The 25,714-nt window shown below is 43.5% G+C and overlaps 1 protein-coding gene across 1 annotated transcript in view; it reads right to left on the bottom strand.

Moving 5' to 3' along the window:
* LOC124254105 (doublecortin domain-containing protein 1-like) overlaps positions 1 to 25,714 on the bottom strand; it is a 62,899-nt gene that overhangs the window by 11,007 nt on the left and 26,178 nt on the right. Inside the window, exons 18-30 of the mRNA XM_046687977.1 lie at positions 24,836 to 24,987; positions 24,146 to 24,269; positions 20,569 to 20,653; positions 18,449 to 18,534; positions 18,046 to 18,177; positions 17,691 to 17,937; positions 16,752 to 16,917; positions 9,718 to 9,870; positions 8,966 to 9,157; positions 8,159 to 8,367; positions 7,924 to 7,994; positions 4,256 to 4,372; positions 2,926 to 3,004 (exon numbers count right to left, since the gene is read on the bottom strand). Of these exons, the coding sequence (XP_046543933.1) occupies positions 2,926 to 3,004; positions 4,256 to 4,372; positions 7,924 to 7,994; positions 8,159 to 8,367; positions 8,966 to 9,157; positions 9,718 to 9,870; positions 16,752 to 16,917; positions 17,691 to 17,937; positions 18,046 to 18,177; positions 18,449 to 18,534; positions 20,569 to 20,653; positions 24,146 to 24,269; positions 24,836 to 24,987 (1,813 nt within the window). The remainder of the gene's footprint in view (positions 1 to 2,925; positions 3,005 to 4,255; positions 4,373 to 7,923; positions 7,995 to 8,158; positions 8,368 to 8,965; positions 9,158 to 9,717; positions 9,871 to 16,751; positions 16,918 to 17,690; positions 17,938 to 18,045; positions 18,178 to 18,448; positions 18,535 to 20,568; positions 20,654 to 24,145; positions 24,270 to 24,835; positions 24,988 to 25,714) is intronic.

The raw sequence follows: 25,714 nt of genomic DNA, 5'->3' as shown, positions 1-25,714 counted from the left end.
TATAGCATGAAGCTATTTAGTATTGTTATAAGATAAGTAAAAATCTGTTAGATTGACTTATCTTCTCCGAGGAACTGTCAGCTGTTGTGCGAGGACCATGGGATCGAATTGGTGTATACCTGAGACGTCCTCGGTGGTGATATCTCTCAGATAATGGTTTGCAACCACCATATCGGATTTCCAGAAATAAACCCTCCATTATTTCAATCACATTTGTGTAGGACAATTGTAGAAGTTAGCGCTATAATATCATGAGTATTAAGCTCATGGAGGGTCGGAATAGGTCCATCCACAAGATATGCACGTAGTATGACAGTTCTGATCCAAATGGAGATATAGTACATGAGACTTCACTCTGCGTAAGTTGATGATAGAGGAAATAATCTGTTGCATTTTTCCTCCTGTTTGGTTTGGTGGAGATAAATTTACAGTGCTCTTTGCTGGCCATCTTGATAGAATCATCGTATCATAGGGTCCAAGTATGTCATCCAGGCGTGTTCATAAACCTCACTTGTGAGGTGTTGGAGCCCTATATTCATATCCCCAGGTTTGGCGTGAAATTTCCGCTTATTCTCCAAACAGAAGTTTAGTAGGTTTACTAACCATCTAGTTGTGTTAGTCGCTTGATGAAATTCAGCTGTAGTCTGGAAACGCTGTGGATTTAGATCCACTTGTATCTTCGCCTAGGTAATTCGCTGCGAAGTCCTTGGACGATGTAGGTGCACAACCAGGTGTGTCTGTCCTCGCTGAACTTTTATGTAAAATCGCCTCGACTGCCGATCCCTCGCCTTAACTTGACAGGGAGGTCTCTAACTTGAAGAAAGGCAGTCTAATCATGAATGTTCAGGTTAACTGGACTGTAATGAGGCTTGCTCGTTCACTGATATATAGTTGTCACTTGTGACGTAAGTCTTGAACTGTGAATAGAGATCGACCTCTGTGTAGGTCGTTGTCCCTCGCCGGTCCAATCAGAACAAGGCATTTTGATTCTGTATAATACCCGCTGTGATGTCACCGGTGTAGCGGAAAAAACCCACCTTGAATAAATTCTTGTCGCCGTTGATATTAGCATAAACGCCGGTCTTCCCCGTAGCTTCCTCGGTTATCCGAGTGACCACGTTGTTTCGAGGGTTAATGGTAACCGCTAGCGAAACCTCCGTGCGAAATATCTCGCCTGTAATTTTATGCTGGGTAGGTTATTTTCCTGGTTGTCGCGGAAAGTAATTCCAGTTTTGAATATAATTCCGACTTCCTTATATATATAGGTATAAACAACTTGCAAGTTGTGAGCTTGTAGACTGTATACATGAATGTATCGTCATAATTGTAGAATTAACGTTGAACTTGTTGTACATATTTCTTCTCAGAAACTTTGACGATTAAGAGTTATACTCGCTGTAACAAGGCTGCTGTTCAATTTCGATATTGAATTGTCTGCAGATATGCGTAATGGTCACGCATGTAGATAATCGTATCGTCGTCCGGGATTGTATATTAGCAATTTATACCGGAATAGTTGATTTCTGTGAAGATCTATGAAATGTCGCTGACTAATAATACAGCCGACGTTCTGTGTTGTAAATAGCCTGAGCAATTATCTTCGCCAGCAGACTTATAGATCGGCATCTGGCATACAGTTGATAATCAACTTATGCGGCGCCTTGAACGGACTGACGAAAGTAGCTATATATGACGAAAGTGGCTAGTATATGGAAACCTTGAGGAGACTTCCTCGGTGAACGCGGAGACTTCAAGTTCTCAAGTATCCCTTCTAGATCTTCTGGGTGAAGTAGACTTGGAGTTTACTTAGCCTTCGCGACCATCGCGAAGGTGTCGAGTCAAAGCCCGATTAGTATATATATATATATATAATATATATATGAGCGCTTGCTTCGTGAACAGCCTCTGTGTTTAACAGGATGTGGGATAAGCGGCGCTGCCTAAGTAGGGCCGCATGGATCATCTTATCATATTCAGAAGTCGCGGTAACGAAGTCTGGTGATAAGTGTCTAATTGATCGTTCTAGATCTATTTAGGCCAGCTTAACATACGCCTCGTCCATGGATTCAACAGAACCAATATACGATTGTAGTTCCTATACTTGATATCGATGATCAACTTGTCTATGGGTTGATCTTCTCGAGACTTGTGAGGGAACGTTGATAGTTTCGCCAAGCTCTTGTATAGTCCCTCGATGTCCTTCTAGATGATGATGATCTGGATTCAGGTGTCCTCGGCGATGCCTTCGCCGGCTTCCTCTAAGTCCGGTCCGGGGAACGACGATATGACCTTCCTTGAAGGCTTCCGTGATGTCTGATGGTCCGAGTCCACAACTAGAGATGAAACCGCATAAGGTGATGATCTATCCTGCCTTCGCTAAGTCCTTCGAAGGCTGTACATCTAGGTTTTCCCCTTCGCTGGCGGCTGTACATCTAGGTCCTTTCCGCCTTCGCCAAGGCTGTACATCTAGGTCCTTCCGTCAAGGTGGTCCGTGACTTCCTTCTCGCTGGCAAGGTGACATCGCCCTGGCTGCTACGCTGACGGGGGTGCCTCTGGGGTGCTGTTCACGCTTGGAGCCTTTCGCCGGCGTTCGGACCCTGCTACCGCGAGATATTGGTCCTCCATGATGTTCATAATTTGTCGCGATCATGTCTTCTGGGATGGTCTGCGGCGAGGTCGCCGGTGCTTTATCTGCGGTGTTAATGGAGGGGTCCACCGAAAAATCGTCCCCACATCAGTGTAGAGGCATCAGGCTGCATGGTGATCTCTGCTGATGTCGTTGTAGCTGTCCCCGTCGCTTCTTGTGGCGTGACGTCCGGGATGATGATCAGCTGATCATCGTGAGAGGTCCAGGTCATCGGCTGGAACAATCTCTCGCTTGAGAAAGTCCTAGTAGACTTCGTTGATTTTCCCTCAGAGGTCGACGCTGCCCTGGGTGTCGCGACGCCTGGCTGAGTGTTGGTAATGATGGGACCCTCAGGACGATCATATCGCATATCTGGCGCTGGTACATCAGGCTGCATGCTGATCTGTGCCGACATCGGTCAATCTTTGATGTACATCCGGTATGATGACCGGCTGATCATCATACAGGCCCAAAACTTCGATGGGAACGGTCTCCGGTTGTTGAGATGTAGAAAAACCCTCTAGTCTTCTGCCGCGACGATGGGATGTCTGGGGAAGCAGGATGCTTCTTGGAGATGGCGGACTCGTCCCACACCTCTCCACCACTCTAGCGAACACCACACGGAGGGGAGTCGGCCAACAGCAGTAGACTGGCGAGGGGTTCCGTATCAGTCATACTAGACTCTGCATACGCCACCTATCTGCAATGCGTAAGCCAAACGAAAGTAAATATTAATAAAAAGGTAGAATTGGATAAATTAGTACCGCAACTGCAATGTGAATATAATAAACATGGCGCCGTTACATCATATTAAAGGCGGATCAGCAGCAGCATAAAAAGCGTAATCTGCAATAGTACAGAATTTTCATCAACGTAATCCACTGAAACAAACACGCAGCGTCCCCGTGAATAAACTGTAGAAAACGACTAAATATCAATATATAATCGTTGAAGGATACTAGCTAAACCTCTATAGATGTCTATACGAGGTAACTAACTAAATATAATTCAAAGGATATAGTGTGTCGGGAGACACAGGCGCTCTCACGTCCAGCTCACTGGGCGAAGAAGGAGAGAGTGAGGCACATGGGTAGAGGTGGCGCCCTCGTTCCCACGCTTGTGGAAAGGAGGTAACTCGTGGTGAATACTAATTAGTGATTTTAAATTGAAGGGAGCTTCAATTAGGGAGATACAAGTGTTCCACTATGTTCGCAAGAAGAAGAAGACAAGCAAAAAGAGCATGAGTCAGGATAAGGAAAAATAAGCTAAATTTGAATACATTTTTGGGACTTGTCTCATATTATAGTCAGAAGGGTGTCTGCAAAATTGTCACATGTATTAAATGTAATGTTACATATAAAGGGTGTGTCTCAGCAAAATATCATAGATAGCATGAAGACCAATTAACAAGTGGTCTCCTTCCCTCTAAATAATAAATGGTCAGTCCCTAAACTGATAATCCTGACATCTGCAACTCGACACAAAGCTGTCATACATGGACAGTGTCGTTTGGACCTGATAGCTGGAGAAACCCTTGTCTCTATAGATGATAACTTCCCACTCTGATGAAATACTAATAGGATGTTTTATATATAAAAGACTGCCCATACCTTGTCCCATGGCTCAGGCGAATGGTTTGTTGTTGGGCAGTCTCTGCAGCTTGAAGCGCCCTCTCATGGCCCTGGCACAAGACAGACACACCCGAATGTCTCGGTTCTTCCTGTCATGTACCTCCGCAATGTAGCCCTGTAACCAAACACCTTCAGGCTCAGTCAGAGAACAACCTCAATGTAGCCCTGTAACCAAACACCTTCAGGCTCAGTCAGAGAACAACCTCAATGTAGCCCTGTAACCAAACACCTTCAGGCTCAGTCATAGAACAACCTCAATGTAGCCCTGTAACCAAACACCTTCAGGCTCAGTCATAGAACAACCTCAATGTAGCCCTGTAACCAAACACCTTCAGTCAGAGAACAACCTCAATGTAGCCCTGTAACCAAACACCTTCAGGCTCAGTCAGAGAACAACCTCAATGTAGCCCTGTAACCAAACACCTTCAGCCTCAGTCAGAGAACAACCTCAATGTAGCCCTGTAACCAAACACCTTCAGGCTCAGTCAGAGAACAACCTCAATGTAGCCCTGTAACCAAACACCTTCAGTCAGAGAACAACCTCAATGTAGCCCTGTAACCAAACACCTTCAGGCTCAGTCAGAGAACCTCAATGTAGCCCTGTAACCAAACACCTTCAGCCTCAGTCAGAGAACAACCTCAATGTAGCCCTGTAACCAAACACCTTCAGTCTCAGTCAGAGAACAACCTCAATGTAGCCCTGTAACCAAACACCTTCAGCCTCAGTCAGAGAACAACCTCAATGTAGCCCTGTAACCAAACACCTTCAGCCTCAGTCAGAGAACAACCTCAATGTAGCCCTGTAACCAAACACCTTCAGGCTCAGTCAGAGAACCTCAATGTAGCCCTGTAACCAAACACCTTCAGGCTCAGTCAGAGAACCTCAATGTAGCCCTGTAACCAAACACCTTCAGGCTCAGTCAGAGAACCTCAATGTAGCCCTGTAACCAAACACCTTCAGGCTCAGTCAGAGAACCTCAATGTAGCCCTGTAACCAAACACCTTCAGGCTCAGTCATAGAACAACCTCAATGTAGCCCTGTAACCAAACACCTTCAGGCTCAGTCAGAGAACAACCTCAATGTAGCCCTGTAACCAAACACCTTCAGGCTCAGTCATAGAACAACCTCAATGTAGCCCTGTAACCAAACACCTTCAGGCTCAGTCAGAGAACCTCAATGTAGCCCTGTAACCAAACACCTTCAGTCTCAGTCAGAGAACAACCTCAATCTAGCCCTGTAACCAAACACCTTCAGTCAGAGAACCTCAATGTAGCCCTGTAACCAAACACCTTCAGGCTCAGTCACAGAACAACCTCAATGTAGCCCTGTAACCAAACACCTTCAGGCTCAGAGAACAACCTCAATGTAGCCCTGTAACCAAACACCTTCAGGCTCAGAGAACAACCTCAATGTAGCCCTGTAACCAAACACCTTCAGGCTCAGTCACAGAACAACCTCAATGTAGCCCTGTAACCAAACACCTTCAGTCACAGAACAACCTCAATGTAGCCCTGTAACCAAACACCTCCAGTCAGAGAACAACCGCAATGTAGCCCTGTAACCAAACACCTTCAGGCTCAGAGAACAACCTCAATGTAGCCCTGTAACCAAACACCTTCAGGCTCAGTCAGAGAACAACCTCAATGTAGCCCTGTAACCAAACACCTTCAGGCTCAGTCAGAGAACAACCTCAATGTAGCCCTGTAACCAAACACCTTCAGTCTCAGTCAGAGAACAACCGCAATGTAGCCCTGTAACCAAACACCTTCAGGCTCAGTCAGAGAACAACCTCAATGTAGCCCTGTAACCAAACACCTTCAGGCTCAGTCAGAGAACAACCTCAATCTAGCCCTGTAACCAAACACCTTCAGGCTCAGTCAGAGAACAACCTCAATGTAGCCCTGTAACCAAACACCTTCAGGCTCAGAGAACAACCTCAATGTAGCCCTGTAACCAAACACCTTCAGGCTCAGTCAGAGAACAACCTCAATGTAGCCCTGTAACCAAACACCTTCAGTCTCAGTCAGAGAACAACCTCAATGTAGCCCTGTAACCAAACACCTTCAGGCTCAGTCAGAAACAACCTCAATGTAGCCCTGTAACCAAACACCTTCAGGCTCAGTCAGAGAACAACCTCAATGTAGCCCTGTAACCAAACACCTTCAGTCTCAGTCAGAGAACAACCTCAATGTAGCCCTGTAACCAAACACCTTCAGGCTCAGTCAGAGAACAACCTCAATGTAGCCCTGTAACCAAACACCTTCAGGCTCAGTCAGAGAACAACCTCAATGTAGCCCTGTAACCAAACACCTTCAGGCTCAGTCAGAGAACAACCTCAATGTAGCCCCTGTAACCAAACACCTTCAGTCTCAGTCAGAGAACAACCTCAATGTAGCCCTGTAACCAAACACCTTCAGGCTCAGTCAGAGAACAACCTCAATGTAGCCCTGTAACCAAACACCTTCAGGCTCAGTCAGAGAACAACCTCAATGTAGCCCTGTAACCAAACACCTTCAGGCTCAGTCAGAGAACAACCTCAATGTAGCCCTGTAACCAAACACCTTCAGGCTCAGTCAGAGAACAACCTCAATGTAGCCCTGTAACCAAACACCTTCAGGCTCAGTCAGAGAACAACCTCAATGTAGCCCTGTAACCAAACACCTTCAGGCTCAGTCAGAGAACAACCTCAATGTAGCCCTGTAACCAAACACTTTCAGGCTCAGTCAGAGAACAACCTCAAGAGCTCATTTTGTTCAGTGTCGCATACGGAATAGTTTCTCAGTTGAACAATTCAACATCTCGGTAAAGGCGTGTAGACAATTCCTTAATTATTCATAGTTACTACACATGAGTATAACTTTATCAGATGCCTGTGTTCAGCAGCATGCTCAAAATAGGGGATATATATAATGACGGTGTAACAGGTTGGGGGTGGGGAACGTGGTAGTCAGGATAACGGTGTAAAGGGATGGGGGTGGGGAACGTGGTAGTCAGGATAACGGTGTATACGGGTTGGGGGTGGGAACGTGGTAGTCAGGATAACGGTGTAACGGGTTGGGGGTGGGGAACGTGGTAGTCAGGATATATATAATGATCGGTGTAACAGGATGGGGTGGGGAACATGGTAGTCAGGATATAATGACGATGTAACGGGTTGGGGTGGGGAGCGTGGTAGTCAGGATATATATAATGACGGTAACAGGATGGGGGTGGGGAACGTGGTAGTCAGGATACAATGACGATGTAACGGGTTGGGGGTGGGGAACATGGTAGTCAGGATATATATAATGACGGTGTAACGGGATGGGGTGGGGAACGTGGTAGTCAGGATATATATAATGACGGTGTAACGGGATGGGGGTGGGGAACGTGGTAGTCAGGATATAATGACGATGTAACGGGTTGGGGTTGGGGAACGTGGTACTCAGGATATATATAATGACGGTGTAACGGGTTGGGGGTGGGGAACGTGGTAGTCAGGATATATATAATCACAGAATGAAATCATGGCTCCCTATGAATCAAGGGTGTTTATATTTTAAAATGGACATTTTACACAATGGCGTGAGGATGTATGTAGCTATAAGTAGCATTCAAGCAATATCATGGAGGAGGCCAGAAATGGTGTTGGAGTACCAAACAAACACCCTGTGCATGTGACTCACCGGTTGATCAATGACGGCAGCATGGGATACGGAAGATGTGCAGACGTCAGCCCTGTTGGCAGCCGTTATCTCTGAAACCAACACGGAACACACATATATTTGTCAGGAGCATGGAGGAGTCACTTACTTCTTACACTCAGTTAAAACATACCTGCAGTACTCGCTACTCACGTCTGTTATGAAAAGTTTCATCTTGGAGAGATCCATGACATTGTCAGTAAATGATTCAACCAACCTTTATCGTACTGATCAGCGTAGAAGGCGTATATAAAGCCTGTCTCTGCATCATAACGCCACCGCTGGTGAGCCTTGCCGTACTGGTTGAGTCGGCGAGCCTGGAGCGTGACTGCACACCCTGTGAAGGTCAAGGGACGGTTGTCGCCATGGACGTTGGGCATAGCGATGGTCAGCGCCAACTGCTGGTTGAACTTGGAGCAAATCTCACTGGCGAATAGAGATATAAGACAGAAAAAATGAGACGGGATGCATGAGACTTGTACTTGAGACAGTGTGATAATCTGTTGTGAGATGAGACCGATGAGATTTATATTTGGAGTGAATCTCACTTGACATAGAGATGTAACATGACAATTGTGGGGAATGTCAGCTCGGTATGGTGATGAAAGACAGATGAGTTTTGTACTGAGAGTGAACGTCTTGGTACAGTGATGTATCCATCCCCTTTATTCCAGGACTTGGCAAACTATCTGAGATGTTCTAATTACCTTCGTTACAAATGTTTTTGCTGCTACTTTGTTTTTCAGTATCTTTTTTCCTTTATTGTGTAACATAACACTCTATTTTCCAGCTAAATATCACCAATCTGTAAATAATTCAATCTGGACCAGACAAGCCAGTGATTAACAGCATGAGCATCGATCTACCAACTGGGATACGATGACATGTGTCAACCAGGTCAACTTTCTAGCCTGACCACCCGGTCCTGTTAGTCGACCTTTACGACAAGCAAGGGTTGTTTAAGATTACTTCTAACTTGGATCCTCATGAATTCTGTTACTTTCTAATAGATCTAGTTGCCTACCCGTTTTCCTTCATGACCCAGCGCTGGTTGATGTCATCCGGCCGTCGCTTCTGCAGGTACACATCGATAACCCGGCCCTCTTGTTCGTGGACGCCAAGCACCAGGCTGTGATTGGCTGCACATGCAACGAAGCCGTCCTCGTACACAAACCGCTGTAACGTGTCCCGGGGAACACGTGGCGACGGGCGTGGTCTGTTGTGGATGGAGAAGACATCAAAATGTGCTACTTGTTTGCATGTTGTTTAATGTCACTCTATCTGACAGACAAGAAGTTGTTATCCGTAAAGTTGTACGCTTCATTATTGACTCACCAACTTCTACAATACTGATCAGACAATTAATCCATGCACTTGGGATATAATGAGAAAGAACAGTTTGCGAGCCCGACCGAGAAGTCGGCGAGCCCGACCACCTAATTAGTTGCCTCTTGTTACAAACCCAGGATTGCTGAAGACCAGTTACAACCCGTGGTTTGTATGGGGGAAAACATCCTAAGTTTGATCTTTCAGTCTAATGCATTCAGCTAAAGTGATCTGAGAAGAAGACTAGCAAAACACCTGGAGACCTGGGCCTCCTTTCACAAAGCACCAAGGTGATCGTAAGTCACTAACGGAACCTTAGTGCAATGTTAAAGAATGGGAGTTAAGGTTAACCTTAGTAAAGGTTGCTTCATGAAAGGAGCTCCTGATCTGTGCTGGAATCCCTACAGAAACACAAGCATGCTCCAGAATCGCCACAGAGCCATTCCTCACCGATATTTCTCGTACAGGTCCTTGTTGGAATACTTGACAGCCTCTGGGTCGTTGTCTTCAAAACTGTTGCCGACATTCATCAGTCTTTCCCATGGCCAGCGGAGAGTGTCCAGGCGTTTCTCTGACTTCAAGTGGGCTCGGTGGTGGGCGTTGCTGTAACAGAAGGGCTGACATACATCACAGCAGCTCAACAAATGAATCAACTTTGCACAATGTTTCAAACTCATGGAAACTGGTGCTGGGGCAAAACATGAATAGGAGAAGGCTATTCCCATTTTCAAAATCTGAAAAGGTTTTAGTCACTGATATGTAATTTGACAGGAAATAGAATGAAGGATGTAATTTTTAGAGTAAAATTGATATTTTATACTTATCCTGACTCATGCTCTTTTGCTTGTCTTCTTCTTCTTGCGAACATAGTGGAACACTTGTATCTCCTTATTTGAAGCTCCCTTCAAAATAAAATCACTAATTGGTACTCACCACGAAGTTGCTCCCTTTGTCTCCCCTGGCGGGAAAGGGTGTCGCCACCCTCTGGCCATGTGCTCCACTCTCCTGATTTAGCTTGAGCCCAACACTTGAATTTACAGGGAAATCCAAAGTGTTATGTGGGGAGGATGGGAGGAGTTACCTCATGAGTCAGGATAAGTATAAAATATCAATTTTACTCTAAAATTACATATTTTTTCCTTATCCTGACTCATGCTCTTTTGCTTGTAGCATCCTAATGAACGGAGGTGGGTAACAGAATACTTTGGATTTATAATTAGTGATTTTGTATAGATATACTGTAATATCTCCTACACGGGAACTTCATGCCTTAGATTTAGGATGTTTCCTGTATAAAGAAAACCATAGGTTATATAAAGCCATTAAAGGGGAATTACATTATGAATATATTGAACAATACATATAAATTATATATATATATATATAGGTGACTCTGATAGAGGCACTGAAATTGACTATATCCAAGTATATGCTTAAGGTAGAATACTTAAGCTGAACATATATACATAGCCCTAAAACTCCTTAGAGTTATAAGCTTAGATGAGTATGTATAAAAATACATATTAATCTTGTGAGGCTAATATTTTAACGCCACGAGGGACTGTCAGTTGCTGAGCTTAGGACCAGTGGTCCCAATGGTGAATGCCAGAGACATCTTCTGTAGTGATGTCTCTTAGGTAGTGATTAGCAAATACCATGTTAGATTTCCAATAGCATCCTTCCATAATCGTGTTCAAGGAACAGTTACCGTAGGGCTGAGGGGTAGAGGCCAGTGCCCTGATCTCATGTGGATTTGATGCTGTTGGTGGGTCCAAGCCTGCGTTGCCTTGTAGGCACGGAGAATGACAGTCCTTATCCAAATAGATATTGTAGGTCCGTGACACTTCTGTTTGATTCAGAGGGCTTATAATGGGATGAATAAACGCTTTGAGAAATCTTCTCCTTGTTTTGGATCGTCAGTAAATAAACTTTGAGCTCTTACCGACACACAGTGATAGGTCTTGTGTATCTTGTGATCCGAGAATAGAGGATAGCCGGGATGTGGAATAATCTGTCTGGTTGACCTGGCAGTTGATTCTTTGCAATGAAATCCCATCTTAATCCGAGGTGCTTCTTGTGTTATGATTGTCATCAAACTGTATCCCTCTCGTGAATCCAGAGCGTGAATTTCAGACATTCTTGCTGCTGTGGCTAGCTTATAGCAGAAACAATGTTTTCTGTGAGAGAAATTCAAAGTTTGTCGACATTCAAGGGTTCATAAACCTCACTCGTGAGGTGTTGTAACACTACATTCAGATCCCAAGCTGGGGCGTGGAACTTCCGCTTTTGGTCCTCCAATCGAAAGCCCGTAGTAAGGCCAGTAACTTTGGAGATCTTGTCAATTTGACACCCGCTCTCATGGTGATTACAGAGCTGCCGCAAGATATGTTGATATCGCTGAACCTTTTAAATGTTTGTTTTGGCGTGAGGTAACACAAATAGTCTGCCACTTGAGGTTGTGAAGCCTCTCTTGCTGTAAACCCTTTCTTTGTTGCATAATTTTCAAACTGTGCCACTTGTCGTCGCATTGCCACGAGTTGAGTAACGTAAGGCGCTGACTGCTTTTGCCCCTGGCAGAATATCCTCTCTTGTTTAAACACATTTGTATACAGTCCATACGCAGTAGTTGGAACATTGCTGGGTTTCCGCACTTGTTTGGTGTGAGGATGAATTAACAGGTTTGCGTGCTTGGGTAGCTCCAGTGTTGGTTGACCGATTTCTTATGAATTAGTATGGAAAACTGACGCTCTGGCCGGCCAGTAGGCCACTCAAAGTGAGTTGTAGTGCTCTGTGTTTGTCTGATTTTCTGTAATACTTGAGGTATTATTGCTGGCGGCGAAACGCTGCACGCATTGAGGCCTTCCCATGATAGACTTAGAGCCACCGCTGCCCAAGCTTGGGGTCTGGGACTGGTGACACGTAATGTCGGTAGCTGATTGTTGAATCGCTGGCTTAATAGGTCTATTAGCTGCATTCTAATTGCTTGATTATCTGTGCAAAAATTTCCGGTTGATCATCCACTCTGTCGGTGATGGTAGATGAGGCCGAGAGAGCCGCCTGCTAGTATATTTCTGGCTCGTGGAATGTGCACTGCTCTGACATGTAGATTTAGATCTTGTATTAAATCAACAGTTGAAAGCTTAGGTTCAAAAGGTTCATCGATCTTTCGTTGAGCCTTGCTTGTTTATGTAGAACGCCACTGTCAATTGTCTGTATGGATCATTAGGCGCATTTTGTAGAAATGTGCTCCAATGTGTGGTAGAATGGCGCTGATTACAGCTTTCATTTCTAGACTGTTTATATGGAGTTTGCATTCTTGCTGATTCCATAACCCTGATATCGTGTGGTTGGTGAGATGAGCTCCCCAACCTTGGAGTGCACGCTGCCTACATACAGATGGGTTTTGTATTCCTGCTCTGCTAAACAAATCCCTTCGCCCAGACATTCGATTTCTTGGTCCACCATAGTAGATGTGGTCTGAGATGTTTCGTAGACTGAATGGTTGTACATCGCTGAGATGTGCTGATGAGGACCTGTAGGGACGTAACTGTAATCTGCCTGTGACAGTCATGTCTTGGGCTGATGAGAGAAGACCTAGTAGGCTCTGCCATTGTCGAAAGTGGTAACGGAGAGAGTAGAGCTGGTGGAATGGTCTGTTGTATCTTGAGCCAACGGTCTTCTGGTACCATAATACGGTTATGATTTGTGATGAATCGAATACCTAGGAACTGTAGGTCTTGGCGATGGTACTCCAGGGTCCGACTTATGTAAGTTTACTAACCAACCTAGTTGTGTTAGTAGCTTTATGATGTAATTTAACTGTAGTTTGAGACGAGTGGATCTTGATCTACTTGTATCCCGTCGTCGAGGTAAAACGCGACTGGCGCGAGCTCCCTTTGGACGATGTAGAAATTTGATAATCGGGTTTCGCTATCCTCGTGGAATAGCCAGGGGGCTGATGATATTCAATGGGAGTACTTTCCACTGGTAATGTAGCCCTTCTAGAGTAAATCGTGAGGTATTTCCTGGAATCGGATGAATGGGGATGTGCAAGTAGGCATCCTGTAGATCTATGCTGCCCATGTAGTCCATAGGACTAATCATCTGGCTTAATTGAGGTAAATGTATCATGCGAAACTTCGTGGTTTTATGAGATAGTTCTTGCTGAAAAAGCTCATGTTGTAGATGAGTCTGTATTCCGCGGAGTTTTCTTGAACCAGGAAAACTGGGGAGTAGAAACCTGGTTCGACGCTTGTTTGATCTATTACTTCTATGGCCTGTTTGGATAGGAGTGATGAGACAGCCTCTTTATCTTTGGTAGTTGTTGGGCGCTTGTAACCTAACTTGGGGGTTTGATTGTCAGCGGAGGTTTGTCCTGGTGCAGAGGATACGAAACCGTTGAATAATGTTGAGACGAAGGATCTTGCAGTATTCCCCAGTTTTCCCAGTGTAGTTGGAGGCCCCACCCACTTGAGCTGGTTGTACTGGAACGGCTAAAGTGGAAGACTCCAGTCGTTCGGAACCTGTGTTTCAGCTGCCTATAATTGCGAACCTCTGGGTGTCCTGCCTCTTCCTGATCCTCCTCTATAGTTGCCATATGGGCTGACCTAAAAAGAATCTTTTACCTCTAGAGCTGGCTATCTTCCTGTCTCTTGCTCTTTGTAGTCCGTGAACTTAGATCTGCCTGAGTATCTTTGTGAAGTCTGGACGAATGACGCTGGCTAGTGTGTCCATCGATCTAATCATAAGGACTTCCTGGAATCCTTTAGAGACTTCCTTGGCGCACCTTGTCGATTTCTCCTCAAAGATGGATGTTGTCGACCACGGGCTGTATAAAGTGGGGCTGTAAAGTTCTCCCCAATTACAGGAGGCGAGGAGGCCTTGACGACGAAGCTAAGGTCAGTGCTGCTGAAACAGATGTAAGATGATCCGCTAAAACTGCTGATCTTTCTTTGCATAAGTAAGGCAGAATAAATCATTCTATCATCTTCCGTCGTGGAATCCCGAATCTAGTAATAAGAGTCTCATTGATCGCCCTAGATCTATTTAACCCAAAGAACATACCGCCTCGCCATGGTTTCTATATGAGTTTCAACTTTATGCGATCATCCATCTTGTAAATCTTGTTCTTTACATCGCTGATGATCTTATAGTTCTCATCGATGTCCTGGGCCTTGTAGAAGGAGTCCATGTTATGCGGAGAACTTCTTGGCTTGAAAGTTGGGTAGATGTGGTATCTGAACTTTCTCGTAGCTTTCTGGAAAGCTGCATCTAGATTCTGTGGCACTGCCGCACCGGGTCGATCGGGGTAGAGTGATTGCATCTGGATCATCTTCCTTCATCAAATACGCCTGAGCTGTATTGCCACTTTTAGATGGTGATGTGAGATCTAGGTTATTGACCATCCAATACCGTATCTCTGCATCAGAAAATATGATTCCTCCATCATCCTCAAACCATCATCATTAATAAATTGTAGATGCTCTTCGACTGCGCGGTAGCTGTCTGTATATCTGATGAGGTTTGTATGCATCTAGTTGACTTGTGCGCCTATGTGGAGATCTGATGGGTGATCGAATCTGGTGATGAACGGAGTGGAGATCGCCTATGGATGATCTTCTCGAGACTTGTGAGGTGAATGTTGATAGCTTCGCTGGGCTCTTCGGCAGTCCCCGATGTTCTTCTAGACGATGAAGATCTGGAATCATATGTCCTTCGCGAATGCCTTCGCTGCTTCATTTGGCGCCCGTCCGGGGATCGATGATATGACCTTCGCTGGCTAGGCTTCCGCGGATGTCTGATGGTCTGAGTCCATATCTAGAGATGAAATCGAAGATGGTGATGATCTCTCCGGCCACAAGGCCTTCGCTAAGGCTGTACATCTAGGTCCTTCGTCCAAGGTGGTGCGGACTTCCTTCGCTGGAAGGTGACATCGCCTTGGCTGCTACGCTGACGGGGTGCCTCTGGGGTGTGTCCACGCTTGGAGCCTTCGCTGGTTCGGACTTGCTTGGCGCAGTTTGTAGTGGTCCTCCATGATGTTCATAATCTGCCGCGATCATGTCTTCTGGGATGATCTAGACGAAGTCGCCGGGCGCCTTTTCTGCGATGGGGTTCACATCAATGACGCCTGACGCCGGTGTAGAGGCATCAGGCTGCATGGAGATCTCTGCAGAAGTCACAGTCGCTGACACCGTCGCTTCTTCTGCCGTAAGTCGGGATGATTATCGGCTGATCATCGAGAGCCCAACTCTGCTGCTGGAACGATCTCGCTGAGAAAGTTCTTGCTGTCTTCGTGAGATTTCCCTTTGAAGTCTGGCGCTGCCCTGCGTCCTCAATCATGCTGGAGATTCGACGATGAGGCCCTCTTAGACTTAGTCTGCAATGACGGGATGTCTGGGGAGGCCGGTCGCTTCTTCGAGGTAACGGATCATGCCCCATCGCCTTCTGCCGCAGGGGTCTCTAGCAGAACACCAGACGGGAGAGGGTCGATCGCTAGCAGCTGACTGGAAGGAATATCTGGACTCTCTGCCATGTTTTGCCCTTTGTTTGCGTTGATCTATCTGCAGCACGCCTTTAAGACGCAAAGATGATATTTATTAAATGCAGAATGAGATAAATTAATGCAGTAACTGCAACGCGAATTAAACGCACACGGGCGAGAACAACTAGGGCTTATTACATGTGGATCGGAGGCAGAAAACGTGATCTACAAATCGTATAGATTTTCATGAACGTAAAGTTAGCTGAACAATCACGAATACACGTGAATAAACAGTAGAAATAATGATAATTAATCAATACAAATAGTAAAGGATACTAGCTATACCTCTATAGTAACCTATGAGAGGTAAAAACTAAGAGATTATCAAAGGATATGTGTGTAAGGAGACACAAGGCGCTCTCACATCCTGCTCACTGGGCGAAGAAGGAGAGAGTGAAGCACATGGCCAGAGGGTGGCGACACCTTTTCCCGCCAGGGGAGACAAAGGGGAGCAACTCGTGGTGAGTACCAATTAGTGATTTTATTTTGAAGGGAGCTTCAAATAAGGAGATACAAGTGTTCCACTATGTTCGCAAGAAGAAGAAGACAAGCAAAAGAGCATGAGTCAGGATAAGGAAAAATAAATGATTTTATTGTGTACTGATATAATCAATACAGTGAGTAACCGAATGTTGTTTCATGCCAAAGCTATCATGACTTGAGCTCTATCATAGCAACCTTAAAATACTTGAAACCAGATCAGTTGTTGAGTGCTCAATGCAAACCATTCACTCCTTATTTCCACCATTGAGGATTCCAGGTAAGAGTTATACATCCCTAGCAAATATCAATTACTGAATTGTCTGGTACAGGCCATAATAATGTTGGAAAATAGCTGAGAGCCCCACGAAACTTAAAAAAACCAATCAATCGCGAGTGGGTGTCAGTGAATACCTTTGACTGAGATTACTACAGTATTCGTATTAATGAGTGAATATCATACAGGTGTTCAGTGGTGAAATCTTCCTCCTCCTGATCTTCCTCCTGTCTGGCTGTTCCATTAACTTCCCTGGCATTCTCCTCTGCTTCATCCTCTTCCCGTGACCAACATTTGTTCACAACAATTTTGGCATTGGGAGTCAGGCCACCTTCCATCTCCATCACAAAACCTGGAAATACAACAACAGTTTGAGACCACCCTTTGATCTATATCACAAAACCTGGAAATATAACAACAGTGTGAGACCACCCTCGATCTCCATCACAAAACCTGGAATTACAACAACAGTGTGAGACCACCCTTTGATCTATATCACAAAACCTGGAAATATAACAACAGTGTGAGACCACCCTCGATCTCCATCACAAAACCTGGAAATATAACAACGGTGTGAGACCACCCTTTGATCTATATCACAAAACCTGGAAATATAACAACAGTGTGAGACCACCCTCGATCTCCATCACAAAACCTGGAAATACAACAACGTGTGAGACCACCCTTTGATCTATATCACAAAACCTGGAAATATAACAACAGTGTGAGACCACCCTCGATCTCCATCACAAAACCTGGAAATATAACAACAGTGTGAGACCACCCTTTGATCTATATCACAAAACCTGGAAATATAACAACAGTGTGAGACCACCCTCGATCTCCATCACAAAACCTGGAAATACAACAACAGTGTGAGACCACCCTCGATCTCCATCACAAAACCTGGAAATATAACAACAGTATGAGACCACCCTCGATCTACATCACAAAACCTGGAAATATAACAATCTATAAATACAACTTTCATTTACATAACTCTGAGCTTTCTGAGTGTGTGATCAATTATACAAAACTGTGAGTCCAATGCTACATGCCTGAGAGTTGTTAATAGGTATGAAACAGGGAATTATGGGACTGGATCAAGGAACGCCCTGTACCAACCTTGAGGATCCCTCAGGGAAACAAACTGGCGAATCTTGGCCACATCGGTGGAGAGCTGTGACAGAAGGAAGCGTCGCTGTTGCTCTGTCTTGTTCAGTTTCGGGTCGCTCCATTGCTCCCCACATGTGACGAACACCAGCTGATCTCGCTGCAGACTCTGAAGGGTGAAGTGTTCCACGCCGGTCTCATCGAACATTCGGCGCGCAGCAAACGGCAGATCCAGAAATGACGTACAGTGATCCAGGAACTATCAACAGAAAGGGAGAGGATTGGATGTGGCTGTGATCAGTTTCACATAAAACCAACCAGATTGATGCAGTCAGAATGTGGAACCAACATCTTGACTGGGACTTACCATGAGAAACTCCAGCTCCCGGACGGTCAGGTCGCCAATGGTGACATCGATGTCCACGGAGTCAGCATGATTCACCGATGTGTCCTTCTTCCTGCTGCGTCCGCCATCCTTCTTAGGGGCCTCCTTCGTCACCTACAGCAAATGAGAGAATGAGTGAGTGAGAGAGAGAGAGGGTGGACATTTCGAGTTACCCAGGCTGTTTTCAAGCAATGTCCTGCTGCTGTCCTGCATGTTTCAATACAAACAGTGGTCACACTTAATGACATCATTACTTGAGTTGTTACGTCACCTCCTTAATGCACGTCACTGTCTCTTGTTAAAGGCATAGGTTTTGTCAACGAATCATACTTAAGTTTTGAGTAATACCAAAACCTACGGGGGAAAATACACGTCCATGGCTTACCGATGTCAAACTGGGCCCAACAATCTGTACCGCCAGTGTTTTATCTCTCTCGCCATTCTTCATCACCCACAGGCGCAGTGGAGCCACTGAAATCATCAACCCATAATTATCAACTTGGTCTGTCCTTGCTTCTTGTCAACCTTTGACCCATGAAGACATAAAGCACAGCAAAGTAATCAGAATTACAAACAAATGATACGAAGATACAGAGTATATGAGATAATATCATAGGATTATCATGCCTGTCACAAGATTCATAACATAAGGGTATCGTGACGTATCACAAGGTACATGACATATTGCAAGGTACGCAAGAAGGTGTATAACAATAGACGTAAGATAGGAATATTTTTGCATGTCACAAAGTTAATGGCTCCTATATCACAAGTTCATAAGACATGCACATCAAGACTGGCGTATTACAAGGAACACGAGTTAGGCGTATCACAAGGTACAAGAGATAGGCATATCACAAGGTTCGTGAGATAGGCATATCACAAGGTACAAGAGATAGGCGTATCACACAGTACATGAGATAGGCATATCACAAGGTACAAGAGATAGGCGTATCACACAGTACATGAGATAGGCGTATCACAAGGTACAAGAGATAGGCGTATCACACAGTACATGAGATAGGCGTATCACAAGGTTCATGAGATAGGCGTATCACAAGGTACAAGAGATAGGTGTATCACACAGTACATGAGATAGGCATATCACAAGGTACAAGAGATAGGCGTATTACAAGGAACACGAGTTAGGCGTATCACAAGGTACAAGAGATAGGCGTATCACAAGGTACAAGAGATAGGGGTATCACACAGTACATGAGATAGGCATATCACAAGGTACAAGAGATAGGCGTATCACAGGTACATGAGATAGGCGTATCACAAGGTACAAGAGATAGGCGTATCACACAGTACATGAGATAGGCGTATCACAAGGTTCATGAGATAGGCGTATCACAAGGTACAAGAGATAGGTGTATCACACAGTACATGAGATAGGCATATCACAAGGTACAAGAGATAGGTGTATCACACAGTACATGAGATAGGTGTATCACAAGGTACAAGAGATAGGCGTATCACACAGTACATGAGATAGGCGTATCACAAGGTTCATGAGATAGGCGTATCACAAGGTACAAGAGATAGGTGTATCACACAGTACATGAGATAGGCATATCACAAGGTACAAGAGATAGGCGTATCACACAGTACATGAGATAGGCATATCACAAGGTACAAGAGATAGGCGTATCACACAGTACATGAGATAGGCGTATCACAAGGTACAAGAGATAGGCGTATCACACAGTACATGAGATAGGCATATCACAAGGTTCATGAGATAGGCGTATCACAAGGTACAAGAGATAGGTGTATCACACAGTACATGAGATAGGCATATCACAAGGTACAAGAGATAGGCGTATTACAAGGAACACGAGTAAGGCGTATCACAAGGTACAAGAGATAGGCATATCACAAGGTACAAGAGATAGGCGTATCACACAGTACATGAGATAGGCATATCACAAGGTACAAGAGATAGGCGTATCACACAGTACATGCGATAGGCGCATCACAAGGTTCATGAGATAGGCGTATCACAAGGTACAAGAGATAGGTGTATCACACAGTACATGAGATAGGCATATCACAAGGTACAAGAGATAGGCGTATTACAAGGAACACGAGTAAGGCGTATCACAAGGTACAAGAGATAGGCATATCACAAGGTACAAGAGATAGGCGTATCACACAGTACATGAGATAGGCATATCACAAGGTTCATGAGATAGGCGTATCACAAGGTACAAGAGATAGGTGTATCACACAGTACATGAGATAGGCATATCACAAGGTACAAGAGATAGGCGTATTACAAGGAACACGAGTAAGGCGTATCACAAGGTTCATGAGATAGGCATATCACAAGGTACAAGAGATAGGCGTATCACACAGTACATGAGATAGGCATATCACAAGGTACAAGAGATAGGCGTATCACACAGTACATGCGATAGGCGCATCACAAGGTTCTTGACAACAAGTGAACAAGGTAACATTTCAGACGCCAAGCCTACAATCCCCCTGAACAGCTCTTACCTCCTGTTAGTCCGGACTTCTTGTCTGACTTGTGTAGTGGTGGGGCATGTGGCATCAGGTAGCCCTCCATCGGCCAGTCATACCTCTGTAAACATAGCACAGTCAAAGAATATCTTCAAGAATGTTGGCACTAGCTTCTATATCCTGCAAGTTCCAGCAGAAGTTTTGAGTGTTTTTTAGAGAACACATTGATTCATTTGAAAATTAGTGTCCGAGTGCATTTGGCTGGCAATTTGGAAGGTCATTTTGCTCAAACCTGGAATATTGGAATATTTTCATTTTCTTAAAGTTATTTTGGCCTCTGTGCAGGCTTAACCCCCTGGATGCCACAGGGACATATATGTCCTTCCCCTTCAACTCTCAATTTGAAGTCCAATAAAAATCAAAATATCCCACGCATTCAAATACACTTCACAGTTTCGAATTCTGCGGGTAATTTCCTGTTTCTTGATACCATTCACTATTATTTTAGACAAAGCTCAAGTGCTGAAAATGACCTTTCAAAATAGGCTTCATCGAAAATGTCGCCATTTTTGACACAGTACGAAATCGCGATTCACAGCGTTATTTGCTGTATGTTTTGAAATGTGAAAATCGGATAATTACTGGGAGTACTGAATTTCAAAAATAACATATTCATGATCACAGATATCAGTTTTACATGAAATCGCTAATTATAATTCTGAAACGTTGCTGATGAATCTAGAATCGGTTGGGATGTTTTCTAAAATGCACTTACACACGAACGTCCGATATAAGCTTTCCGCCATATTGATAGTGTTTACAAAATCACGCTTTCTCGCGAAGGCCGGTGTTGAGACGCCTATTACATCAATGTATATTTCATATTCAGCTTCGAAAAATGCATCACTGAATTCCCCATACATTTTAGAAACAAATTGCAACTGGTCTTTGTCACCAATACCAACTGTCCAGATAAAATGGGACGAAACATATTGGGTGTGAAAACGAACGCTGTGCTCGAAAGACTGCGCTGGTTCGAAATGTAAACAAAGACAAATTCCGATTTTACACTGCGTAGCATTTTCTGAAATTTTTCAACATTCATCCGTCTATTCATTGCTTGCAATGGCTCAATACCTTTGGAATATGCATGGAAAGAGTATCGTGAGTAAGAAATAGGAAATTATAAATAGATACAATGCAATGATTTGATAATTCATAAGAAATTGTCAAAGTTTCCGCGCAGCGCTGACGCCATGACTGACGCAAAACTCACGCAGAACAACAACTGTAATTATCAGCATTTCTGGCTTCTTCTCTTACTTACGGTGAAAACGATAAAAACATATAACAATACACAGATAGTCAGAATCATTCTGATTACTTACATGTCATATTTATGTACAAACAATCCCTGAATCAATGGAAGGGTCCTCGCAAAATCCTGTGTATCCTTGACAGCAAAGCCGCCATTTTGTAAGAAATAGGTCAACGATAGTGATGTCATACGTCAACATTGTTGTACATATTAGGCAATTTCTTTGAGGTGAAGGTCGGTTGAACAAGAGTAAACACAATCGTCCAATCCTTCCGATTACTCTGTCAGTATTATGATGTATGTTTTGCGGATAGTTCAGATACTTTTTTATGAAACTGACCTCAGTATCTACATTTAGCCTTGTCCAATTATATCATATCATACGTGCATATAGGATTTACGGTGTTTTATTCTTTGAAAGTTTTTGATTGTTTGAATCATATTTACATAAGAAATTGACACATTTAGTGCAGTACACCATATTCTAAGCCTTTACACAAGTGTTAGAAGATCAAACGTAGCCATAACTGCAATTACTTCAGTTCCTATGATGTACAATATTCAATGCATTTGAACTAATATTGCAGTTTCACATGAACAGGTTAATGAACGGCGATTTGATTAAACCTTATATGTAAAACTGATAATATTTAATGAACATGATTTATGTATGTTATGAAATGTATAATCACACACATTTAAAGGAATTAGCTTGTTCATTACACATTTTTGTGTCGTTTTATAGAGAAAACAATGATGTATATTGATTGGCCAGGTGCTCGTTTGTCGGAAACGTTTTATGATTCACTATCATTGTTTTCGATAATATAATCAATTCATATTCGATTTAAAAATATTGTGATGACAGGATATCAAACTCTAACTATATTTATACTGAAAAATTGTTTAAAAATATATAAACCATGTCATGTCTTAATTAATTTGGACAAATCTTACATCCATATTCTAATATTTAGTACGTACTAGTTCCATATAAAAAGCTACCTTTTTGCATCTTCCATTGTATACTTATGAAGAGAAATAGCTACATAATCATAAATAAAGAAAATTCTTATCCTAAACAAAATATTAGGGTGTTGTGAAATGTTATTTTTCATTTTTGTTAAATTGATGCCAAACAGGTGCGCGTGTTGCTCATGATAAGATACACTGTCAAACTGTCTAATTGTTGATATATTCAGGACACTATCTAAATGGAAAAAACAGTCATTTTATGTTTTGTCCAAAGAGTGTTAATTCTGGCAAAGAAGCCGAGTCCTTTCACACAATAAATGGAAATTAGGTGAGATATATACTAATCAGCATACCAATGTCGTCCTTTTCCAACGTCGCAAAATGCATAAAACAAGCAATGACGTCAACTAAAATGTTGTATTATGTTCAGCAATTTCATTACATTCGAAGATATGGCTAGTATTCTGGTAATAACGATGCACAATTAGTCAAAATACATCTACACAAACGGGAGAATATGGGAATCTAAGAACTAACTTATATATCGGATAGGGCCATTCAAATCGCTATTACGTGTTTTCACATGTAGTACGTTGTCATCTTTTCTTATAAACTGTGAAACTACCAAAGCGAATTCCGCTCACATTGGGGAACTTTGAATTGGAATAGTTTGGTTCACCGCTAACAAAAATAACGAAAATATAGCGTCCTAGATCCACAACAAATTCTCCCATGTGAACTGAGTGACATTGACGTAGTGTTAGATATAACAGAGTTATGCCCCCTTATACTCATACGTGTATGGCCTCTCTGTCGTTTTCTGACGTCATAGAAGAAAATCCATTTTTGACATTTATTGCAAGTCATTTTTAATGTTGAGCCGTGATAATGTTATGCATAAGCACATAAATCAAATTCATATACACTTATGTCGCTCAGATATCAGGCTGTATTTTCTTCGCTTCACTCTTTCGAAATATGCCAAAATAAAAGTTCAGAGCACAGTGCTTTTATCGGTCTGCGATAAAAAGCGGAGAAATTTACTGTTTTTTAACGCATAACAAAAATTTGGACAGCATTTAGCAAGGTCTATTTCTCAAACCGCCGAGGTTGTTTCACTTATATTTATACCAACGGATAGGAAATTTAATATTCTACATTTCTGTGTAATTTTATAGCCGTACGTAGATCCAGCACCATGCGAGCGCAATTCTCGCACAACGTTCACTTTTCAAAGCGTATGAAAATGTGCGCCTGAAAAAAAACTCCGCAGCCAGGGGGTTAAACAAATCCCCTGACAGTGACTTGACAGTGAGTTACCTCATTCAGCTCCCCGTCGGCTGTGATGGGCCAGGAATACGCCAGCTTGTGCCACTCGGAGTTGCCAGCCTGCGTGTACTTCCACTGGCCCAGGTTGTCAAACTTCTCCTGCTTCAGACCAAACCTGGCAAACAGTCAGTTACGGTGCTGATCAGTTGTGTAAGGAGTTAGGAGTGATATGTTATTTGTATCACAGCCTGGGAAGTAGTAATCCTAGCTGGGTAGTCTCCAGGGATGTTAGGTGAGGGTTACTTCATCTTGGGTGGTACAATGCACAGCACCCACACAGTGGAGACATCAGGTATTTTACCCAAGAACTCAAAGAAATACAAGTTAGGGGTTCTGGAGAATAATTTTATCCCAGATTGGGGTCTTACGTAACTTGGAACCCACAGAGACTGAGTGAGTATGGTTTAACGCCGCTTTTAGCAATATTCCAGCAATATCATGGCAGGGAAACCAGAACTGGGCTTCTCGCATTGTTCCCAAGTGGGGAATTGAACCTGGGTCCTCAGCTTGACAAGCAGACGCTTCAACAATATGCCTTTCCCACCCCCAGGGACCAGCATGAAGTACAGGGGACCTGTTTCACCTGGGACCCACAGAGAGACAAATATGAGATAGGGGAGCTATTCTATCTTAGGACCACAGTGTCCGAAGATGAAGATGCTGTTGATCTGAGACACCCACCTCTGACAGGATCCCTCCTTCCTGGACCTGGGTTCCGACACGATGAGATAAACACGGACTCCAGGCTTGCAGCCCTCGGGAGAATTCTCTGTGTACGACTCATCATCTCCGAACTTGTTGCCGAGATACGTCAGCACCTTGTCAGGATAGGCCTACAAATACAAGCATGGATATACCCAAATATGTCAATCATGTGACATGAAGCAGTTTATTGACTAAACAAGATTGAAGATTATTGATACTCAAACAAGTATACATAAGATCAAAGTCGTTCACAATTGGAGCTCGGATTAATGATGAATAATACCCTAGCCAATGTTATGACTGATACATAATCAGAAGTGTCATACTCTATTATGTTGTATCATACTGTGTCATATTCAGTCATACTGTGTCATATTCAGTCATACTGTGTCATGTGTCATATTCAGTCATACTGTGTCATATTCAGTCATACTGTGTCATGTGTCATATTCAGTCATACTGTGTCATATTCAGTCATACTGTGTCATATTCAGTCATACTGTGTCATGTGTCATATTCAGTCATACTGTGTCACATTCAGTCATACTGTGTCATATTCAGTCATACTGTGTCATGTGTCATATTCAGTCATACTGTGTCATATTCATCATACAGTCATACTCATACTGTGTCATATTCAGTCATACTGTGTCATGTGTCATATTCAGTCATACTGTGACATGTGTCATATTCAGTCATACTGTGTCACATTCAGTCATACTGTGTCATATTCAGTCATACTGTGTCATATTCAGTCATACTGAGTCATGTGTCATACTGTGTCACATTCAGTCATACTGTGTCACATTCAGTCATACCGTGTCATATTCAGTCACACTGTGTCATATTCAGTCA

Source organism: Haliotis rubra, unplaced genomic scaffold (assembly GCF_003918875.1).
Source record: "Haliotis rubra isolate DU_JTF1 unplaced genomic scaffold, ASM391887v1 Scf563, whole genome shotgun sequence".
Classification (NCBI taxonomy): domain Eukaryota; kingdom Metazoa; phylum Mollusca; class Gastropoda; order Lepetellida; family Haliotidae; genus Haliotis; species Haliotis rubra.
This window is presented reverse-complemented; position numbering and strand designations above follow the sequence as displayed.